Source organism: Panthera pardus, unplaced genomic scaffold (genome assembly GCF_024362965.1).
Source record: "Panthera pardus isolate Hobbes unplaced genomic scaffold, ASM2436296v1 HiC_scaffold_6, whole genome shotgun sequence".
In the NCBI taxonomy this organism is placed as follows: Eukaryota; Metazoa; Chordata; class Mammalia; order Carnivora; family Felidae; genus Panthera; species Panthera pardus.
Genome location: NW_026526991.1, coordinates 45,616,637 through 45,637,453, shown reverse-complemented (window position 1 = coordinate 45,637,453; position 20,817 = coordinate 45,616,637). Strand labels below are relative to the sequence as shown.

Sequence of the window (20,817 nt, the reverse complement as noted above, 5' to 3'; positions counted from 1 at the left end):
CTTATATAACTCATCAACATTTTCCACATTGTCCACTTTTTTCTTTAAAGCACTTAGTATATTAATCAGTTGATTTTAAATTCCTTGTCTTGTGGAGCCTGGCTGGGTCAGTCAGTTAAGTGTCTGACTCTTGATTTTGGCTGAGGTCATGAGCTCACAGTTCCTGAGTACAAACCCTGAGTCAGAATCCCTGCTGACAGTGCAGGGCCTGCTTGGGATTCTCCGTCTCTACTCCTCCTCCATTCACTCTCTCTCTCTTTCTCTCAAAAATAAATAAACTTAAAAAAATAAAAAATAAATTCCTTGTCTCATAATTCCAAAATCTTTGCCATGTCTGAATCTGGTTCTGATGCTTGCTGTCTCTTAAGGTTGGTTTTTACCTGTTAGCATGCCTTGTAATTTTTTGTTGAAAGCTCACATGAGATACCAGGTATGGGCCTTTGGTGTGAGTTTTTATGTTTACCTGCTAGGAGTTGGGCTATGTTTAATGCTTGCTGTGGTGTCGGAGACTAAAATTTCCCCTAGGGTCCTTGTTTTTGTCTCCCCTATTGTCTTTGGGTATTCCTAGAATAGGAATTTAAGAATAGAGTCTGAGTCTTGCAGTTCTTTTAGCCTTAATCTCCAGTTATTATTATTCAGAAGGCCTCTTGATGAGGTGGCAAAGTGTGGGAGAAGTGTTATATAATCCTATAATTCAGTCTCCATCTTCTGGTGAGCTTGAGTTGGTTATTTCCTTTCCCCCTTGTCAAAGGCTAGAGGAGGCTGGAGTTGGGTATTTCCCTTCCCCCAGGTGGGTTAGGCTTTGGGAAAACCCCAGTCAGTTAGGCTTCAGTAAAACAGTTTTCCTTGAAGGACCACTTTGTGAAGGAGAACTGAGAGCTCTTTAGCACTCTAAAAATGATTACTGTCCTCCTGCCCCTCAAGGGATTTTTCTCTGCTCCTTACAGCGAAAATTTGGTATAGCTCTTCATGGTAAAATTTAGGAAAGTGTAAGGGCCTTCCTAATCCTGGGCCTCTTAGGTGTTTTAAACTCTCAAGTGAGTCGGCAATGAGTTTCCAACAATCTTTTTAGTTGTAGTTTAAAGTTTTCTCACTGGTACTGGCTCTAGCTGCTGGTTTTTGCTCCTGGGCTTCTGCTCCCTGTCAACTGTGATTCTCTGTATCCATTTGTCTGTCTCTCAGTTTTTAGGGCAGCAGTTTGCCCTGTGACTTCAGTTCTCTGCTAGATCTGAGAAAAGTTGTTGATTTTCAATTTGTTCAGCTTTTTTCTTGTTGGGAGGTTGGAAGTGATGACTTCCAAGCTCTTTACATGTCAGGTGGGACCAATGTGGTGTCAGTGTTAACCATTTGTGAACTATGTGATAATGAGTCTCATTTTCTCATCTGTGAATAATAATATCTACTTTGCAAAGTTGGAGCTATTTGGGGTTTGTGTATGCAAATCACTTAGCCAAGGTATAGGAGTTTAATGAGTGGTTGCTTTTTTATTGGTTGATGCCACACTTTTCTGAGAATCTGGACACATTCCAAATAGTAATCTAATCTGGACTAAGGATTGCAAACAACCTTTCACAATGATTTAACTAAGTCTTTATTTATTCACTTCTTTCATTTGAAAACTAACACTCAGTTCAGTTTTCAACATCTTCTAACACTTACTTTATATTATCATTCAGTAAAAATTATTTTTCTGAATGATGAGTGTATTAAATCTTCATTCATTCCATATATATAAATTACTTTCTTGAGCTTCTTGTTTTATATCTGCAGCAGCAAATCACTTAGTACCAGAAAGTTCATCAGAGTTAGAAATGGAAGAAATGAGAATGAGTCCTAATTCCCTCACTAATTAGCTGAATGATTTTAGGCAAGTCATTTACATACTTGGGCAAGTCATTTACATACTTCAGTTTCTTCATTCAAATCACAAACTGTTTGAAACAGATGATCAAAAACTCCTTTCAGGACTAAATTTCAAGCTTTTTTTTTTTCCCCCAGTAATCTCTACATTCAAGTGGGGCTCAAACTCATGACCCCAAGATCAAGAGTTGCATATTCTTCCAACTGAGCCAGCCAGGCACCCCTAAAATTTAATCTTTTAATCATGGATCAAAATTAAGAACTAACACTTTGTTTTATCATTATTAAATATTTATTTATTTTTGAGAGAGAGAGAGAGAGAGACAGGGTGTGAGTGTGGGAGGGGCAGAGGGAGAGGGAGACACAGATTTCAAAGCAGTCTCCAGGCCCTGAGCTGTCTGCACAGAGCCCGACGTGGGGCTCGAACTCATGAACCGTGAGATCATGACCTAGTCAGTCGCTCAACCAACTGAGCCACCCAGGCGCCCCAAGAACTAACACTTTTCATTTATTGATTTATTAAATATTTATTTATGAGCTCTTGGGTATATTGCACAGTATTAGCCATAAGGTATTGAGATAAAGAAGTAGAACCAAATAAACATAAAGCTTATAGTCCAGTTAGGAGTCAGGCATTACACCAATAATCACACAAGTAAATAATTACACATTGTGGTAGGTTCTGTGAAGGAAACTTCAGTGTTGGTGAATAGTGGGCCCTAGAAGGACTGATTTTATTGGAAGGTCACGAAATATTTTTCTAAGTGACAGTAAGCAATGGTCAGGTAAAGTGTAGGGAGTAGAGAGCATTCCTGGTATAAGAATAGCCAATTCCAGGTATAAGAAAAGTCCTGAGACAGGAAGAGCTTGACACATTAAAAAAAAAATGCAAAGGTGGCTGGCTAGGCTGGAGCCTAGTGAGCAGAGGGGAAATGATGTAAGGAGGCTAGAGGCGCAGACAGGGACTTGATCCCCAGAGAGACTTGCCTTGTCAGACTTTGGGTTCTCTCTTAGTGTAATGGAAAATAACTAGGTTCTTCCAAAGTTCCTTGAAGCTGACGTTTAGCCTCACTCTGTAGACCTTTTTCTCTTTAAGATCTGTACTCTGCAGAGCAAAAGAACCTGTCTGAAGAAATCATATCTACAATGACTAATACAAGAGTAGCTCAAGAAGCAAACACTGGATTGCCTTTGGTGTAGGGTTTAAGGCAATGGCTCTCATTGTTGGCTACAGAGTGGAATCCCCTGGGAAGTTTTAAAAATTCCCACTGCCTTGTTTCCCCTTTTGAGAAATTTCATCTAATTAGTCTGGGGTACAGCGAGAAAATTTCTCAAGCTTCTTGGTGATTCAAATGTGTAGTCCAAAAGGAGAACAATTGGGAGGGAAAGCTAGAAAGCTCAAAGTTTTAACAGTTTTTGTTCCACCACATATTCATCCATTTTCAGAAGGAATTTTTAAAAACAGCCAATATGCTTGTCAGGAAGTGTTCTCAGTATTTCACAAAAGTAGACCCTTATAATTCTCACAAGAATGCTGTGATTATTTTCCCCACTGGATAAACAAGGAAATTCAGAGTTTGAGTAACTTGCCCAAGGCCACATCATTAGTAAACAGCAGAGCTGTATTTGAACTGAGGCAATCTGGCTCCAAAGTCTTCATTCTTATCTACTTTGTCATAAGGTCTCCATTTTTGGAATCAGAAGAGAAGTGATAACCTGCCTGCTTTCTGCATTATCAGTACAAGTCTAATAACTACTTATTGGACTTCAAGTCCTCCAAAAAAACCACTTATTAGACTTCAAGTCCTTCAAGACCTGATCCCTAATAAGAAAAAAAGAAAGAAAAACAAAAGCACCCCGGGGGTACCTAGCTGGCTCAGTTGGTAGAGCATATGACTCTTGATCTCTGGGTTGTGAGTTCAAGCCCCACACTGCACATAGAGCTTATTAAAAAAGAGAGAGAGAGAGAGAGAGAGAGAGAGAGAGAGAGAAAGAAAGAAAAGAGAAGAAAATCACCCAAATAGGTAAGACCAGGAAAAGAGTCATAAACAGAAAATAATCTCTTCAAAGAGAACAACTCACATTGTTTTTTAAAACTACTTAGTGAAATTCAAGTGCAGTAAAGAAAAAGTACTAGAAACATATAAAACAGAAATCTCCAACTAAATATGTTGGTAGATAAACTGAAAAAGATTGGTTGGTCACTGTAGTGGCCTAGAAAGTAAAGTGTAAGAATGCTCTCAAAGTGCAAAGGAAAAGCAGACATGGAAATCAAGAGGGCAAACAAGCAACTAAGAGCAGAAAGGCAAAAGACCTAACATATAAACAACAGGCACTCTAGACAGACAAAAAGAAGCATTCAAGAGAGCTGAAAGATCTGATTTTGTAAATTAAAAAGGCTCCCAGAATTCAGGGTAGACTGAATTGATAAGAAAATATACATACACAACCTGATAAAAATTCCTGAACTCTATGAATAAAGAGAAAATATTATTTGCTACCATTTAGAAAGAACAAATTGCTGAAAAGGAAAAAAAGAACCAGATTTGCATTGAACTTACTGTTAACTCCAGAAGCTTCAAGGCAGTAGAATAGGATCTTTACAATGGGAAAAGGCAAGATTTTTAACTTAGCTATGATGTAATTAGCCCCATCAAATGAAGGAACAGTCCTTTTCTTTTTTTTAAATGCTTATTTATTTTTGAGAGGGAGCAGGGGAGGAGCAGAGAGAGAAGGAAACAAAGGATCTCAAACAAGCTCTGTTCTGGTAGCAGGCAGCTGGAGGCAGGGTTTGAACTCACAAACCCTAGTTCATGACCTGAGCCGAAGTCAGATGCTTAACCGAGCCACCCAGGCACCCCAAAGAACAATCACGGAAAATGTGCAGTAATTCAGGGGTGCCTGCCTGGGTGGCTCAGTTGGTTAAGTGTCCTACTTTTCATTTTGGCTCAGGTCATGATCTCATGGTTTATGAGATGGAACCCCAGTGTGGGGCTCTGCACTGACAGCATGGAGCCTGCTTGGGATTCTATCTCCTTCTCTCTCTGCTCCTTCCCTGCTCTCTCTCTCTCTCAGAATAAATAGACTTTAAAAAAAAAAGAAAGAAAATGTGCAGTAATTCAGAGAATAGATCATTCACACGCCTCATCTAGAAAAATATTAAGAAAAAAACAAATAAGCTCATGGGTCTGATTAAGTGAGAGAGAGCAAAAATAGACACAATTGGACATGAGAAAGAAGACATACAACATATTCAGCAGAGATTAAAAAGATTATGAGAATACACGACTAGCAATTCTATAACAACAAATCTGAAAGCCTTTGATGAAATGGAAAATTTTCTGGCAAAATATAAATTGCCAAATATGTGCACTCTGTATACAAATTACAATCTTTATAAAAGAGATAGTAAAGATGATTTAAAAAAAAAATTCAGTACTTGAAAAAGGCTCCAGTACCAGATGAATTCCCAACTTCTAAAGAATAGGTAATTCTGTTCCTTTTAAAGAAAGTTATTGTTTAAACTAGAAGGATTCCTAATTTATTTTAAGAAGCCAGAATAAGTTTATGGGGTGCCTGGGTGGCTCAGTCGGTTGAGTGTCCGACTTCAGCTCAGGTCATGATCTCACACCCATGAGTTCGAGCCCTGCATCAGGCTCTGTGCTGACAGCTCAGAGCCTGGAGCCTGCTTCAGTTCTGTGTCTCCCTCTCTCTCTCTGCCCCTCCCCTGCTCATACTCTGTCTCTCTCTGTCTCAAAAATAAATAAAAACATTAAAAAAAATTTAAGAAGCCAGAATAAGTTTAAAATATAGCATTTAACTTCCCATATGTTAGGCATATTTTATCCAATTCTATAATAAACACAATCGGGGTAACAACTAATTAATACATTACTGGGACTCCTGGCTGACTCAGTTGGTAGAGCATACAACTCTTGATCTCGGGGTCATGGAGTCTCGGGGTCCATGTTGGGTATAGAGCTTACTTAAAGATATTTATATTACATTTGGGGAAAATGTTATTTTAATGCTAACTTCACATCCAAGAATGTAGTGTGTCTTCCCATATCTTCAGGTCTAACTTTTTTTTTATTATGCCTACCAATAAAATTTTATAGATTTCATATATTTAATCAATATTTTCCTAAGCATTTTATATTTTTCCACTATTATGAATAAAACATGGAATATTTTTCTCATTATTTCTAGGTGCTTGTTGCCAGAAAACTGAAAAACCTAATGAATTTAGTATATTGCTTTGATACATAGCCGCTTTACTAATCTCTTATTAATTCTACTAAGTATTTTATTGAATACCTTAGGTATATAAGCAGTAAAGATGTTATTAATGCTGTCACATCCACAGTTTCCCGGAAATTTAAAAAAAAATTTTTTTTTTTTAGAGAAAAAGAGAGAGTGTGAGTGGTGGAGAGGAGCAAAGGGAGAGAGAAAGAGAATCTCAAGCAGGCCCCAGGCTGTCAGCACAGAGCCCTTGCACAGCCCGATGCAGGGCTTGATACCACGGCCCTGGGATCGTGACTTGAAGAAATCGAGAGTCAGAAGCTCAACGGACTGAGCCACCCAGGTGCCCCTGGAAGTTGTTTTTTTAATGAAAACCACACTAGGGGGGCATTATAGGGACATAAAGAAGACAAATCTTGTTAATTTCTCCCCGCCCCACCCCCCCCACCCAGCATCCTAAGGGATTCCACTGGGGAAGAGAAGAATGGTTGCGTTTCAGCCAAGCTTCATCTCCTTTCTAGTCGATCTTAATAAATAATGTAGCTCACAAAATCTGTGCCTTTGAGAGGTTTTTTTGCTTGCTTGCATAGAAGTGACAAAAAATAATGTACTCATCAGTAAATGGTTTTCATTAATTCATTGATTTAACTAAATATTTTTAAATGCCTACAATGTGCCAGGCACATTGTATGCATTTTGTGTGCACTGGGCATACAAAAATAAGAAACAGTCTCTGATGTCAGGGGCCTTATGAGATAGTAAGTAGACAAGCTCCTGAACATTTAATTTCGATATATTATATAATTGCAAAAATAAGAATATATATAGGGCGTTATGGGAGCATTGTGAAAAGAGATTCCTAATCCAGTTTAGATAGGAGTGGTTAATAAAGTCAAATACAGTAGAGAGAGCCAAACAGGTAACTAAGACATGTCTACTGGATTTTGCAATATTGAGATCATTTTTAATTATACCTGAGGAGTGCTATGGAAACAGATAGAGTGGTTTGAGTACTGAAAAAGTGGAGATAATGTATGAAGATATCTTATTTAAAAATGAATTTGAAGTGGAAGACTCCTTCAAAGATGGAGAGGCCATATAGTGTGAGATTACTATCTAAAGCTATACTGTTTACATTTGGAATTTGGCTCTAATGTTTCTTAATCTGATCTTAGTCAAGTTACTTAACCTTTCTGTATCTTGGTTTTCCTTCTCTGTAAACTGGGAAAGAAACTAATAGTACCCACCTCATAGCATTGTTAATGGAATTAAATTAGTAAATACATGTTAATGGAATTAAATTAGTAAATTAGTAAATATTTACATTAGTAAATAGAAGTATGGTACATAGAAAATGCTGAATAATTGTAGCTTTTATTATTAGGTAGGAGAGTTGGAAGTTGAGGAAGAATATACCTGTTGACCTAGTTTTAGTGATCTCAGCAGAGTCATTTACTGAGAGTACCTGTTGTAGGTTTAATTAAGACCAGGAATACCAATTAAAAACCAGAGGTTGTCAGACTAGATTTAAATAAAACAAAACAAAAACAAGACTCAACCGTATACTGTTTACAAGAAACCCATAAACATAAATTAAAACTAGAAAGACAGAAAAAGATATACCATACAAACAATAATCAATACAGCGTTTAAAAAGAATTACAACAGCTATATAGATATTTTTTTAAAGATTTTATTTTTAAGTAATCTCTACATGCAATGTGGGGCTTAAACTCACAACCCCAGATCAAGAGTCACACACTCCACTCGAGCCAGCCAGGTGCTCCTGCAATAGCTATATTACTATCAGACACAGTAGACTTCAAAACAAGGACTGACATCAGGAATAATGAGGGGTATTACATAATAATAGAGGGTCAATTCTCCAAGAAGGTCTAACAGTAGTAAATGTATATGCACTTAATAACAGAGCTTCAAAAATAGACGAAACAAAAACTGATAGAGCTGAAAAGAGAAATAGACAAATCCACAATTGGGGTTGGAGACTTTGTCATAGAAGTATTAGAAAATCAATATAAAGATAGAGAAGATCTGAATAATTCTATCAATTCACTTGACCTAATTGACATTTATTAAAAAAAAAACAAACAAAAACTTGTCCCAACATCAACAGAATGCACATTCCTTTCAAATAAATAGAATGTTCACTAAGACCAGATTCTTGACCATAAGACAATTTAAAACAAATTTAAACAAACATACGAAGGACGTTCTTAAGTAATGACAATTAAATTATAAATCCAAAACAGAAAGATATGGCAAATCCTCAAATATTTGGAAATTAAATGACACATTTATAAGTTACTATTAGTTTTATATTGCTGCTATAACACATTGCCACAAATTTAATGGCTTAAAGTAAAATAAATTTATTATCTTACAGTTCTATAGGTAAGACACAACATGGGACCCCACTTGCCTTTTCCAGCTTCCAGGTGCCATCTGCATACTCAGTTCACGATACCCTTCCCATATCTTTAAAGCTAGCAATGCTGGATCATCACTCTAACCTTGTTTTTGTTGTCACATCTCCTTTTCTGCTTCTGGCTTCCACTTTTAAGGATCCCTGTGATTACACTGGGCCTGCCTGGATAATCCAACATAATCTCACTATTTAAAGGTCAAATGATTAGCAACATTAATGCCATCTGCAACCGCAATGCCCCTTTGTTGTGTAACCTACCATATTCACAGGTTCCAGTAATTAAGGGCTGGGAGAAGGAGAAGAGGGATGTTATTCTGCCTTCCACAACAACCGCATTTGCTCAAAGAAGAGAAAGCTTCAAGGGAAATGTAAAATGTGTGTGTGTGTGTGTGTGTAATGAAAATACATTGTGTTAAAATTTGTGGATACAGCCATTATAAATACTTGTAATAAAAAAGAATAAAGATCTCAATTCAGTAATCTAAGCTCCCACCTTAAGGAACTGGAGAAAGAAGGTCAAATTAAATCCAAGCAAGCAGAAGGCAGGAAATAATAAAGAGTAGAAATCAATGAAATTGAGAACTGAAAAATAATTGAGAAAAATCAATGAAATCAAAGCCAGTTCTTAGAAAAAACATAAATAAAATTGATAAATCTCTAGTGAGCCTGACCAAGAAAAAAAAAAGAATACATAATAAGCAATATCAGGAATAAAAGGAAGATCAGTACAGACGTACCGACACTAAAGAATAATAAGGAAATATTATGAAGAACTCAAATTAGAACCAGAAGTAGAATGAGGAAAGCCTAACAGTGATAAAAGGGTATGGGAGGAAGCTGAAGCCAGAAAAGAAAAGGAACTGATAGGTAGCCCTGAGAATGAAGTTAATGACTATGAATTTGTATTGATGCACAAAATCCAGGTGGCTCAGAGAATTTTTCCAGTTTACTTGAAAGGTGGTGTTCTGTGATGATGCAGTAGGAATATAAGGATATAAGACAATAAAGCATGTTGGTAAAAGAAGAGTTTAGTTGCTCAATATGGAGGCCAAGCCTGGTGATGAGGGAAGGCAAGGGTATGAGGGAGTTAGAAGTAGGGGGGATGGAGAGACCAAGAGAGGGCTGATAGATGGACTGGGGATGGGGGTGAATTTTCTGCATTATAGCTCCTCTGTAAATGTTCTTTCCTCAGCAGCTGTTCTTGGTTCAGCCTCATGGGGTTTACACACAACCTGGAATTTAGTCTAAATGATTCAAGGGAGGGACACATACGCAAATAGGGTTGGGGAGTCAGCAGCAGATGGAGGCTCAAAGAATTGGAGGTTTGTACAAAAGAAAAAAAAAAGATTTATTGAAAACGAAGGCATAAGAGAGCTGGTATTTGTGGAGGGTTGTTCATTTATTTTACATCTCCCATGTTCTAGGCATTATTCTGGACACAGGGTATAATGAATGGTGAGCAAGGCAGACAGATCTTTACTACCATAGGGTTTATGGCTGTAATACTGATAAATAAATAGGTAATTGTAATATTTAATGATATATGCTAGGAAGTACTTAGAAAGTGGCATAGAGGAATGGCAAGATTTTAAATGAGAACTTACCAAGCAGGAGTGAGTAGCCAATAGGAGAAAACACTCAAGCAAGTGGGACTGAATGTTATAATCCTCAGTATATATATACTTACAAACTTCCCATTAGAGCATCCATGGCCATTGGAAAGCTCTCCAAAATCACAAATCTCTCATAAGAGCACTCAAATTATTTCACCAGGGCAAAACAGTTTCTCTGGTAAGAGACTTTTCCATCACTATACTGATTTATTACTCAAGAAAATGGAAAAGTATAGTCATTCAGGCCTAGTTGAAGTGGACAAGTCTCTTTAGAATTCCAGCTCTATATAACTACTGATATTTAGTTTTAAGAAGTAAGCATACTGGCCTGACTCAAAGAGACTGCTAACATTCTGAACTGAACCTTTTCAGTAATTTAGAAATTGCTGGTACACAATTCTATTGCCAATCACGCCAAACAAACACTTTCATCTGATACAACTTCATGTTCTGGTTATTTCAAAATACAATTTATAAATGTAAATATAAAATAAACATCAAAGGAGCCTGGGTGGCTCAGTCAGTTAATCATCCAACTTCGGCTCAGGTCATGATCTCTCTGTTTGGGAGTTTGAGTTCCACATTGGGCTTCCCACTGTCAGCATAAAGTCTGCTTCAGATCCTCTGTCCCCCTCTCCTTCTGCCCTTCCCTTGCTCTCTCTCTCTCAAATAAATAAACATTAAATAAAATAAAATACACATCACAAGTAAACAAAGTGGCTTCTTGTCCTACCTTTTTAACTATTGAGAGTGTATGTTTTTAGTGGAAATTGGTAAGTTGTAAGAATCTCGAAGTTTGGCTTAGATTCCTTCTTCTTCTTGTTCTTTTTTTTTTTTTAATTTTTATTTTAGAGAGAGGGACTGCACACAAAAGGGGGAGAGGGGCAGGGCGGGGGGTGGGGGTGGGGAGAGAGAATGAATATCACGATCCTGGGATCATGACCTGAGCCTAAAACAAGAGTCGGATGCTCAACTGATTGAGCCACCAAGGCGCCCCTTAAATTCCTTCTCTGACAAAAATATATATCTCAAGACACTTTTTTTTGGAGACACTTTTAATTAATATTGTCACCTTAGGGATAAACACCTTGGAAACTGTCCCTTCCTCCCTTCTCCTAGACTACATGTCTCTTGGAATATTCTCGTTTTCTATAACTCAGAAGAAAATCTCCCAATGGTTTCTTTCTTTTTCATGTTGAGGCACTTCTGAGTTAGTCTTGGGTGTGCTCTAGCCAACTTGGTAAATTTCATTGAGCTGCTTGTGCCCCATTGTGGCTGGTGCTTACAATTACAGCTCAGTTTTGTTTGCCTTTGCGAAGCCTCTGAACTGTTGCTTCAGATGCATGAATAGTCGCCTCTGAAAGCTGGAAAGAACCACAGGAAAATGGGAAGAAAGCCAGCTAGAAGGTAGGGGCATATGGGCTGCACAAGAGGAGAGGATACCTGAGCAAGGACCAGATTCTGATTGAAAGGAGAAGGAGGTATGGATGCCAGGTTGGCATCAAACATGGCCACTACACATTACTGTAACTGTGTTGCCTCCCACACTAAAATACGATCAAGCCCCATGAAGGCAGAGACATCTTGCATGACACTCTGCAAAGATTGTTGAATGAGCAAATGGAGGAACAAATGGGTTTAGTCTATAGCAAGTTCACAGGAGAGAACAATTTTTCTTTCTATTGTCCTTTTGTTTTTTAAGTTTTTTTTTATTTAAGTAAGCTCTATACCCAACATGGGGCTTGAACTCATGACCCTGAGGTCAAGAGTTCCATGCTCTTCCAACTGAGCCCGCCAGGTGCCCCTCTTCCTATTGTTAATTACTAGTACTAGATGCTTAAAATGGAAAATGTTTTGACAATTCTGTTTAACAAAGCCCCATATGTCCAAGAGCATTTCTCAAACTTAGTATTTTATAGGCTTAGATTTATGTGTTCACTTGTTGTAATTAATAAATGTTATTTATTACATTCCAAGGGCACTTGGGCACTACATTCCAAGATCTGAAGATTTAAAAAATGTGAAAGACACAGTTCTAGCCCCCAGAAGAGAGCACATCAGATTATAGTGTTATCTTTTCCAATCCATTTTTCAAATTATAGGCAGAGTGATTTTTTTTTAAATTAAATCTGATTATGTCAGCCCCTTGATTAAAATCCTTCATTGCTGAAAGGCTCTTTCAGTATTGGCCCCTGGCTTCCTTACAGGTCTCATCTGGAGCTCTTTTCCTCTCTGCATTCTTACCACATTTTCAGTTGCTGAACTTTAGATGCTCCTTCCTACGTCAACGCTGTTGGACATACTGTTCTTTCTACTTGCAAAGCTATCCTCCCTTCTGGCCTAGATTACTCCTAACCAAATGCATGCATTACTCTAGAATGCAAAATGGGTTGAGTCCTGATATACCTTTGCAGGATACTCTGAACTGCTTTATCAAGATGAAAGCATTCATTATGTAATTGACTGTTTTTGTCTTCTGCTAAAATGTAAGCTTTAAAAAAAAAAAAAAAAAGATTTTCTTTTTAAGCAATCTCTACACCCAACTTGGGGCTTGAACCCAGAACCCTGAGATCAAGAGATGAATTCTCAACAGACTGAGCCAGCCAGGCACCCCTAAAATGTAAGCTCCTGATGATAGAGATGTTGTATCATGTTCAGTACAGTGCCTGGCACATGGTAGGCACCTTCAAATATTTGTTGAATGAATGGACTATCAGGTTTGAAGTGGAAAAGGAGTCTAATGAAAAAGAATATGTTTGCTTGAGTGACACTAGATTTCTAGTTGCCACATTTCAGAACACCTGTGTGGTTTCTTAGAAGAGTGTGTTTCATAAAAGAGGAGGGAGGCAGATCAGGAAAGATAAGCAATCATCCAAAAAGTCAGTTCTCTCAAGGTGGAATCAATATGGAATGTCAGAAGCTTCATGGAAGACAGAAAAACTGGGGAGCCAAGACATACTGGCTTAAGATGTATCATTCATTCATTCCCAAGTATCTCTAGAATTCCTATTATGTGCTTGGAACAGGAGTTAGAAATTCAAAGGTGGGCCAGTCTTACACAGTTCTTGCCCTTAACAAATCTACAGCCTACTGAGAGACAAATACTCAGCGAAGTAATTTCCGTGAAGTGTTGCTAAAGAAGGTATGTACACCGGTGTCATGAAATACCTAATTAGGGGTGGGGGCCGGGGGAGAAGGAGAGGGATGGACAAAGGGACAAGAATGGGCGGTGAGGCGAGCCTTTTCGGTTTAAACTGAGACCTGAAAAATGAGGAGCCCTGACGGTCTGCGGAACTGAAAGAAGTTCAACAGCTATGATTTGGAATCCCACCAAGAGTGTCAAGAGATTGAAGGGCACCTTGGTAGATTTGGCTTACAGCGACCCCGGTGTGAGGGGTCATCAGCCTGGTGAACATTCCCTGGGCACGAACGATAACGTTCTGCCTTTCCACATTCCAGCAGAGCCGGGCTTCCTTCAAGTCATCTATCCCTTAATCCCGCAGACTTCCACCAACTGCGGAGTGGTGGTGACCCGCAGACAACCTAACTCAACCGGAGACTGCGCGGAGCCAGTCACAGCCAATTCCACCCCGGGAAGAGGCTCCAGAAACCCCACCCACGTCCAGGCACGTTTTCCTGGGCCGAGTCCCAGGGGCCGCCCGCGGCCGCCACGGTCACGTGACCCGAAGTGTGACGTAGGAGGAAGGAGACGCCATTAGAGGGAGGCGGAGAGGGAGTGCTCTTCGCCTTTCCTCGGGTGCCTGACGTGGTGGCTGGGGGGCCCTTCATTCTCGGACTTCCCGCGGCCCTTCCAGGCTTCGCCCGGAGGCGAGAGTGGAGACGGCGCCCCGGGTTGACGGGTCGGTGCGGAGGGGCCTGCGCCGGCCGCGGCTGTGAAGGCGCTGCGGCGGCTGCGGGGAGCTCGGCGCAGCTCTAGGGCTCGGGCGGCGGGGAAACGGGATGGCTGCGGCCGGCAGCGGAGGGGCGGCGGCGGGCAGAGCCTACTCATTCAAGGTGGTGCTGCTGGGCGAAGGCTGCGTGGGGAAGACGTCGCTGGTGCTGCGCTACTGCGAGAACAAGTTCAACGACAAGCACATCACCACTCTGCAGGTGCGGGCCCCAGGGAGCGGAAGGTGGAGCCTTGGGGCCCCTACCCCTCCGGGGCTGTGAGGACTTTGCTGCCATGGTCCCCTGGATCTGGGCTTACAGATCTCAGGCCTGTCACCGTCGTCTTCGTTTCGGAATGCTTTTCTGAATGCGTCCTAGGGACACGCGGGGTCGGGGCATCCTGTAGACGTTAAGGACAGGCTGTTGGGAAGGGAGTGGAAGGGCCCTGAAAAGTCCCCCGTGTGGCTGCGCATATTGTGGAGTCCCCATCGCTTGGCTAGTTTTCCCCTTTGATTCACTTCCGCTTGTGCCCTAGGTGCCTTCACCCTACAGTCACTGACTGTCTGCCCTTTTTCTTTCTTTCAGAATTAGGAACTTAGCTGCGGATTTTATTTTGCGAACCTAGGTGCTTTGTAACTTCAGCGCTTACTGATGACTAAGTGTTTACGCAAGTTCCATTTTGTCCTGGCTTCGAGTAACCTGCTGATTGGCGAAAGAGTCATCTTTGGAGGGTTTTTGAAATGACCGCTTGCGGGCGTGGGTTACGCAGTTTCCTTGCTGCCTGCATGGGTCTGACTTAAGGGGCAGTCATACTGTGAGGTCGGTCGACCCACATGCACTGGGAAACGTCATGTGAATACTAGCCAACAGTTGGTCCCCAAACTAACAGCTTCGTTGCTGCTGCTACTTACTTTCTTTGCTTGTAGCATAGGGCCGGCTTTCTTCTGCAGTTACCTTAAGGTTGGTAGGAAAAGTGTTAAAATGTAATCATAGATTGGGAGTGAAGCCAGCCCTTTGAGGCAGTTGTAGCCTCCTCCCTCTTCCAAAGAAATCAGTTTGCACGTGTTAGAAAAAAATATCCAACTAATCTAACTTTCTCCATTTAGTTACAGGTAGTAAAATCGAGTGTACTTTTTTTCCCCCCTTATGTTTATTTATTTTTGAAAGAAAGAGACAGAGTGTGAGGGGGAAGAGAGAGGGAAACACAGAATCGCAAACAAGTTCCAGGCTCTGAGCTGTCGGCACAGAGCCTGAGGCGGGGCTGGAACTCACAAGCGGTGAGTTCCTGCCTCAGCTGAAGTCAAATGCTTAACTGACTGAGCCACCCAGGCGCCCCATAAATCGAGCGTACTTTTGAGCCTGATTGTCCAGGTTCATATTCCACCTCCATCTATTTATCTGTGATCTGTTATCTATTTAGTATGTTCTTGGGCATGTTAATTAACCTGTTTGAGCCGAAGTTTCTTCGTCTGTTAAAATGGCCATAATAATAATACCTAGCTCATAAGGTTGTCAAGACAAGTATACGTAAAATCACTTAGGACTTGGTCTGTTGTAAGCTCTCCATCTTTACTACTGGCCCAAATTGCACAATAGACTTTCATTAGTGATTGTGTAGTGTGTAAGAACATTGACACTATTTAATAGAACACACAATCTCCTAATTGTTGTGACATTTGATATTTGATGCTATTATTAAACTACTGAGTCTAGAATTCACAAGGATGCTCTGATGATTCCATGTTCTATTTTTACTCCTGTTTTTACTCCTCTTACGTAAAGCACAATATCTGAAAAAGTGAATGTCAGGAAACTCCTTTTTTTTTTCTTTGCATCCTTGTACAAGAGCACTTACACAATTTTAGTAGTTGTTATTGTTGAGTGTTGCTAGTGAAATCAAGGGAATTTGTAGGATAAATACCTATGATTATTTGGAACTTAGGAATTCATTTAGGTAAAGTAATAACAATAGTTAACATTTAGTGAATTTTTACTGTACCGAGTACTGTACTTTTCTTCTGTCATTTAATTCTTATTATAGCCTTTGAGGTGGTAGATAGTTTTTAGCCCCATTTTGCAGGCAAAGAAACAGGCTTGGTTAAGTTGAATAATTTGCTGGCTGTCATTTTGCCATAAGTCACGCACGGTACCCAAGCTGAAATTTGAACCCAGGTCTGACTTCGGATTTTGAGCAAGTAAGTCACACTGCCTCCGGATATTGGTAAATCACCCCTTTAGTGGTTATCTTTGTGCTACAAATCTTACATAAAAGAGGAAATCATTATAATTGAGCCTCCCTCTTTAAGATAATTTAGTCCTTCAACCCAAAAATCACACCTTCATTATGCATTTCAAAAACATCCTTGAAGCTAAAAGCAGCCTAAAGGTTTTTAAATATTAGAGACCACTTCAACTATACTGGAAAGGATGAAGTTTATGGTAGATTTTCAGTATCAAAAACATAGCAGTCCTGATTTTAGTATTTATATAACTCTTATCATAAACAGTGTCTGGATTATATTGTAGAATTGAGGATTTTGTTGCATACCAATGTATGGAAGCAGTATTTAATCTCTTTCTCTTACATATCAGTTCCTCTCATTTTAATTTTTTTAGAGAATTGTGACCTATTAAATAACAACCATGTATAATTTTAATTTCTAAATGGAGAGGAAATCATGCATCAGAACATCAGAAGACAACAGAGGAAGAGTCCCTCTTTTTTTCTCAACAGAACTACCTACTACCTATCTTTTGACATACTTTGTGTTTTGCAAGGTACACTATCTTACAATCATGTTCAAACAGTTATGAGACCAAGGAAACCTAAGGTAGTTTATGGTTCACTGTTTCAGTCTTTTGTTTAATATTTCAGTCAAGTGATTGTTCACTCTTGTCTGACCATCTTGGAGGTGAGGTGAACTGGTACAGAAAGTGGGAAACTTACTATGTCCTAAGATGGCCCATTTCATTTTTGGACAGTTTTAATTTTCAATAAATTTTCTGTGTATAAAGCCAAAATCTGTTTTCCTTGTAGTTTCCAGTTCTGTCCTCTGAATCTTGATCACATAAGATATCCCTTCTGATAGTTGAGGACAGCTGTCATATCCCTTGGTCTTATCTTTTGGGTAAACAGCTCTGGTTCCTTTAAAGGAATCTCTTATGACATCTTTCTAAACCATTTCACTATTTAATCATTGTCCTCTTTCCTTAAAATGTAATTCTTTGAGCTGTAGAAATGATTCCAAGTGTGCTTTGAATTTAGTAAAGTACAGGCTATCACCTTCCCTATTGAGAATCCTTTTCCAACACTGAAATAGAAAAGATTCTATGTGCTTGTGGACAGCTGCTACATTTATTAATATTGGGCTTGCTGTCTTAATCTTAATCCCCCTCCCCAAAAAGGCATTGCATCCCTCAAAATCTTTTTTCTTTTATAGCTTTTTTTTTGGGGGGGGGGTCCCTAAGGTATTTGAACCATTAAAATAGGCTTTGATAAATTTACTCCAGTGGTTAAAGCCTGTTAATGTCCTTCTAAAGTTTGATTTTAAGTTCAAGAAACGTTGAGCTCCTGTGGGTCAGATACTTGGTTGGGTTCTGGGCATGCAAAGAAAAAGAAGGTTATGTTCCCTACTGTCTGGGTTAACTACTCATTTTAGCTTTGTCACCTGAAGATTTGCTAAGAATGTCTTCATTGTTTTCATCAGGTCATTAATAAAGACTTTGAAAAGGGGAGACAGAGGGAAAGAGAGACAAAGCTCTGCGGCAGGTCTCATTATAGTCCAGTGATGTGTGACCAGAGATGTATTTTTCTTTAGTTGTGCAGTCTTAGGGTGGGGCTTTTTCAGACTATGCTTGAGCCGTAGTCTTTCTCTTTGAGTGAGAAACAGTTACTGGTGGAGTGTTGTACATATTAATGATAATGGAAACAGAAAACAGCCTGAGATTTACTGTTATGGGCTATTAACTAGTGGGTACAAAGCCTTTAATGAAAATGTTCTTCCAGCATTATAAATCTAGCTTTTTGCCCTAGCTACATCAGTCTTGCCCACAGGGGATATCATGAGATGCTTTGTCAAATGCTTGCAGAAGACAAGATACACTGTGTTTCTGCATTAGGAAGCCATATGATGTGGTTAAAAGGGACAGGATTTTGAAGTTAGACTTGGTTTCATATTTTGGCTCCTACTTCATAAGCCTTTATGAACTTGGCAGGTTATTCTAACGTTTGTAAGCTGGCTCTTGATCTATAATATGGGAGAATCTCACTTACAGGGTTTTTTTTTTTTAGTTTAGTTTTTTTTTTTTTTTAAGATTTTATTTTTAGGTAATCACTACACCCAGTATGGGGCTTGAACTTACAGTCCCGACATCAAGAGTCAGTGCTTACTGAACAAGCCAGCCAGTGCTTACTGAACAATTGGCATGAATTATTTTGAGAACCCATGCTGTCTCTGAAAGATCACTGCATTGTCTTTTAAAATTGTTTATAATTTTATACTTAATATAATCATATATGTACACATATATATGTTATTTTTTATATACATTTATTATTACTATACATATACATATATATTTGCTTATTCATTCTAGAGTTTTGGCTGGGATTGGCTTTTCTGGAAATTAACTTCTTTCTAGAAAATTGTGACATTGGCCATGCTTTAGTGTTTTAGCACTGCTCCCTTTTTTGCAGAGCTCCTCCTAGGTTACTAATAATTAAGACATAATCTTGTAGGTGAGCTCTCTAAGAACTCAAAATCTTTTACCTAGCTCAGGAAACTTGATCTTATATAATGAGTCCCCAAGCTCTCTTACATGATTAACCTAAGCAATTAAAGTCAATGATTATTTCATACATGTTAAATATCAAACATTGTAATAGCTGGGGAATATAAAGAATAAGGTACTTTGACCATTGTTTAGCTTTCTTGATTTTATTCTTAAATGTTTGTGCCATTTTGATTGTAACTACCTTTTCTCTTTGGTGATCACTTCCTTTTCTTTCGTTGTATGCCCTTTCCCCCCCTTATTTGAAGGTGTTTTCAGATCGTGCACTTAGAGTGTTTTCTGGCACTTTCCACCAGTCCCTTATATAAAAAGTAACATTTTTATAATCTGAACGATCAGTCATTTTCCGTTTTAGAATCCTAACTCGAATTCCGCCTGTCTGCCTTGTGTAGTCGGGTAGGTGGCTGTCACTTGATGAGCAAAGCAGTGCTGTAAGGTTGGCTAGGCAGATAGTATCCTGATAGTTTGGCAAATGAAGAAACTAAGCTTTGTATTCAATTTCTGAGGTCCCATAAATGGTAATGGTGTACGTGTTTTCTTAAACTTGAAGTCTACTACTTTTATCCCCCATGCACCTTAACCTCCTGAGCAAAACTTGGCATTCAGATTCTAGCAGTTGATTTTACACTTGGCGTCATAGTCTCTAGTCTAGGAATCTTGGTTTGCTTACTTGTAAGATTAATGTTTTGAATGTCTGAAACATCTTCCAAGTAGTTCTGGAAGCCACACCAGTGTTGAACAGTTAATTCATTTACATTATCTTTTGGAGAGGGATGGGGGTGGGGGCGGGGGGAAGAGAGAGAGAATCTTAATCAGGCTCTATGCTCAACGGCTGATGGGGGGCTTGATCTCATGAGAGTGAGATCTTGACCTGGGCTGAAATCCAGAGTCAGATGCTTAATGGCTGAGCCACCCAAGCGCCCTACGTTATCTTTATAAAATAACAATAGTTGAAATCTTCATGTCACCCCCTCTTGGCATTTTACTAGATACATGTAGGTTATGGAGGGTGGGTGATTTTCTTTTCTTAAAATAGTTTTTCTGAATTTTGGTTTTAAGTTCCTAATATATAATGTCTGATTGCCATTTTCTGTTTTGTGTTTTGAGCCACTCCTGAGAAGTAACTTTTTGACTCTTATTTTCAAAGTAGTCACTTGGACTGTAAACTGATTATGATTCTTGTATTTATGGAAATTAAGGACAAGAAATGAAGTATTCAAGCAGCCAGCTTAGTTTTCTTTCTTTTATTTAATTGAAATACATTTGACATACAACATTGTATAAATTTAAGACATAACATGTTAATTTGTTACATTTGTATGTTGTGATAATGATTGCCATTGTAGCAATGCAGCTTAGTGTTCTGATAGCTAATTTTTATTGCCTTGCTACAGAGGACTATTTTATAAATTATCTGCCTGAATCTTTTTATGCCTTTAGTACTTACATATTAAGTAATAGATACTTTAAACACTTAAGTCTGAAACAGTGTTAGTGACTGTAACAAAAATAATGTCAGTGTTTCGTTTTATACACACACACACACACACACGCACACACACGCACACACACAGACACACTTACTAATGAAGGTATGTTGAACTTAAAAGATAATAAAGACAGGAAAGTATTTGCCTACAATTCAGTTACTTTGCTGCTTTAGGTATATTACTTTGCCAGCGATTAGGAAGCACAGCAAGTGATCTGGCTAATAACAACAACAAATACAAAAAAATGATTAAGTTATGAAAAGACAGATACAATTTTTCTTATTATTTTCTATAATTTTTTTTTATTTTTTTTTAACGTTTATTTATTTTTGAGACAGAGAGAGACAGAGCATGAACAGGGGAAGGGCAGAGAGAGGGAGACACAGAATCGGAATCAGGCTCCAGGCTCTGAGCCATCAGCCCAGAGCCCGACGCGGGGGCTCGAACTCACGGACCGCGAGATCGTGACCCGGGCTGAAGTCGGACA

General features: G+C 39.1%; 1 protein-coding gene across 1 annotated transcript in view; it reads left to right on the top strand.

The window, feature by feature from the left end:
* The first annotated feature begins 13,879 nt into the window (after nt 1-13,879).
* Nucleotides 13,880-20,817, top strand: part of RAB21 (RAB21, member RAS oncogene family) — a 45,392-nt gene continuing 38,454 nt past the window's right edge. Inside the window, exon 1 of the mRNA XM_019455111.2 lies at nt 13,880-14,271. Coding sequence (XP_019310656.1) covers nt 14,122-14,271 — 150 coding nt within the window. The 5' untranslated portion in view covers nt 13,880-14,121. The remainder of the gene's footprint in view (nt 14,272-20,817) is intronic.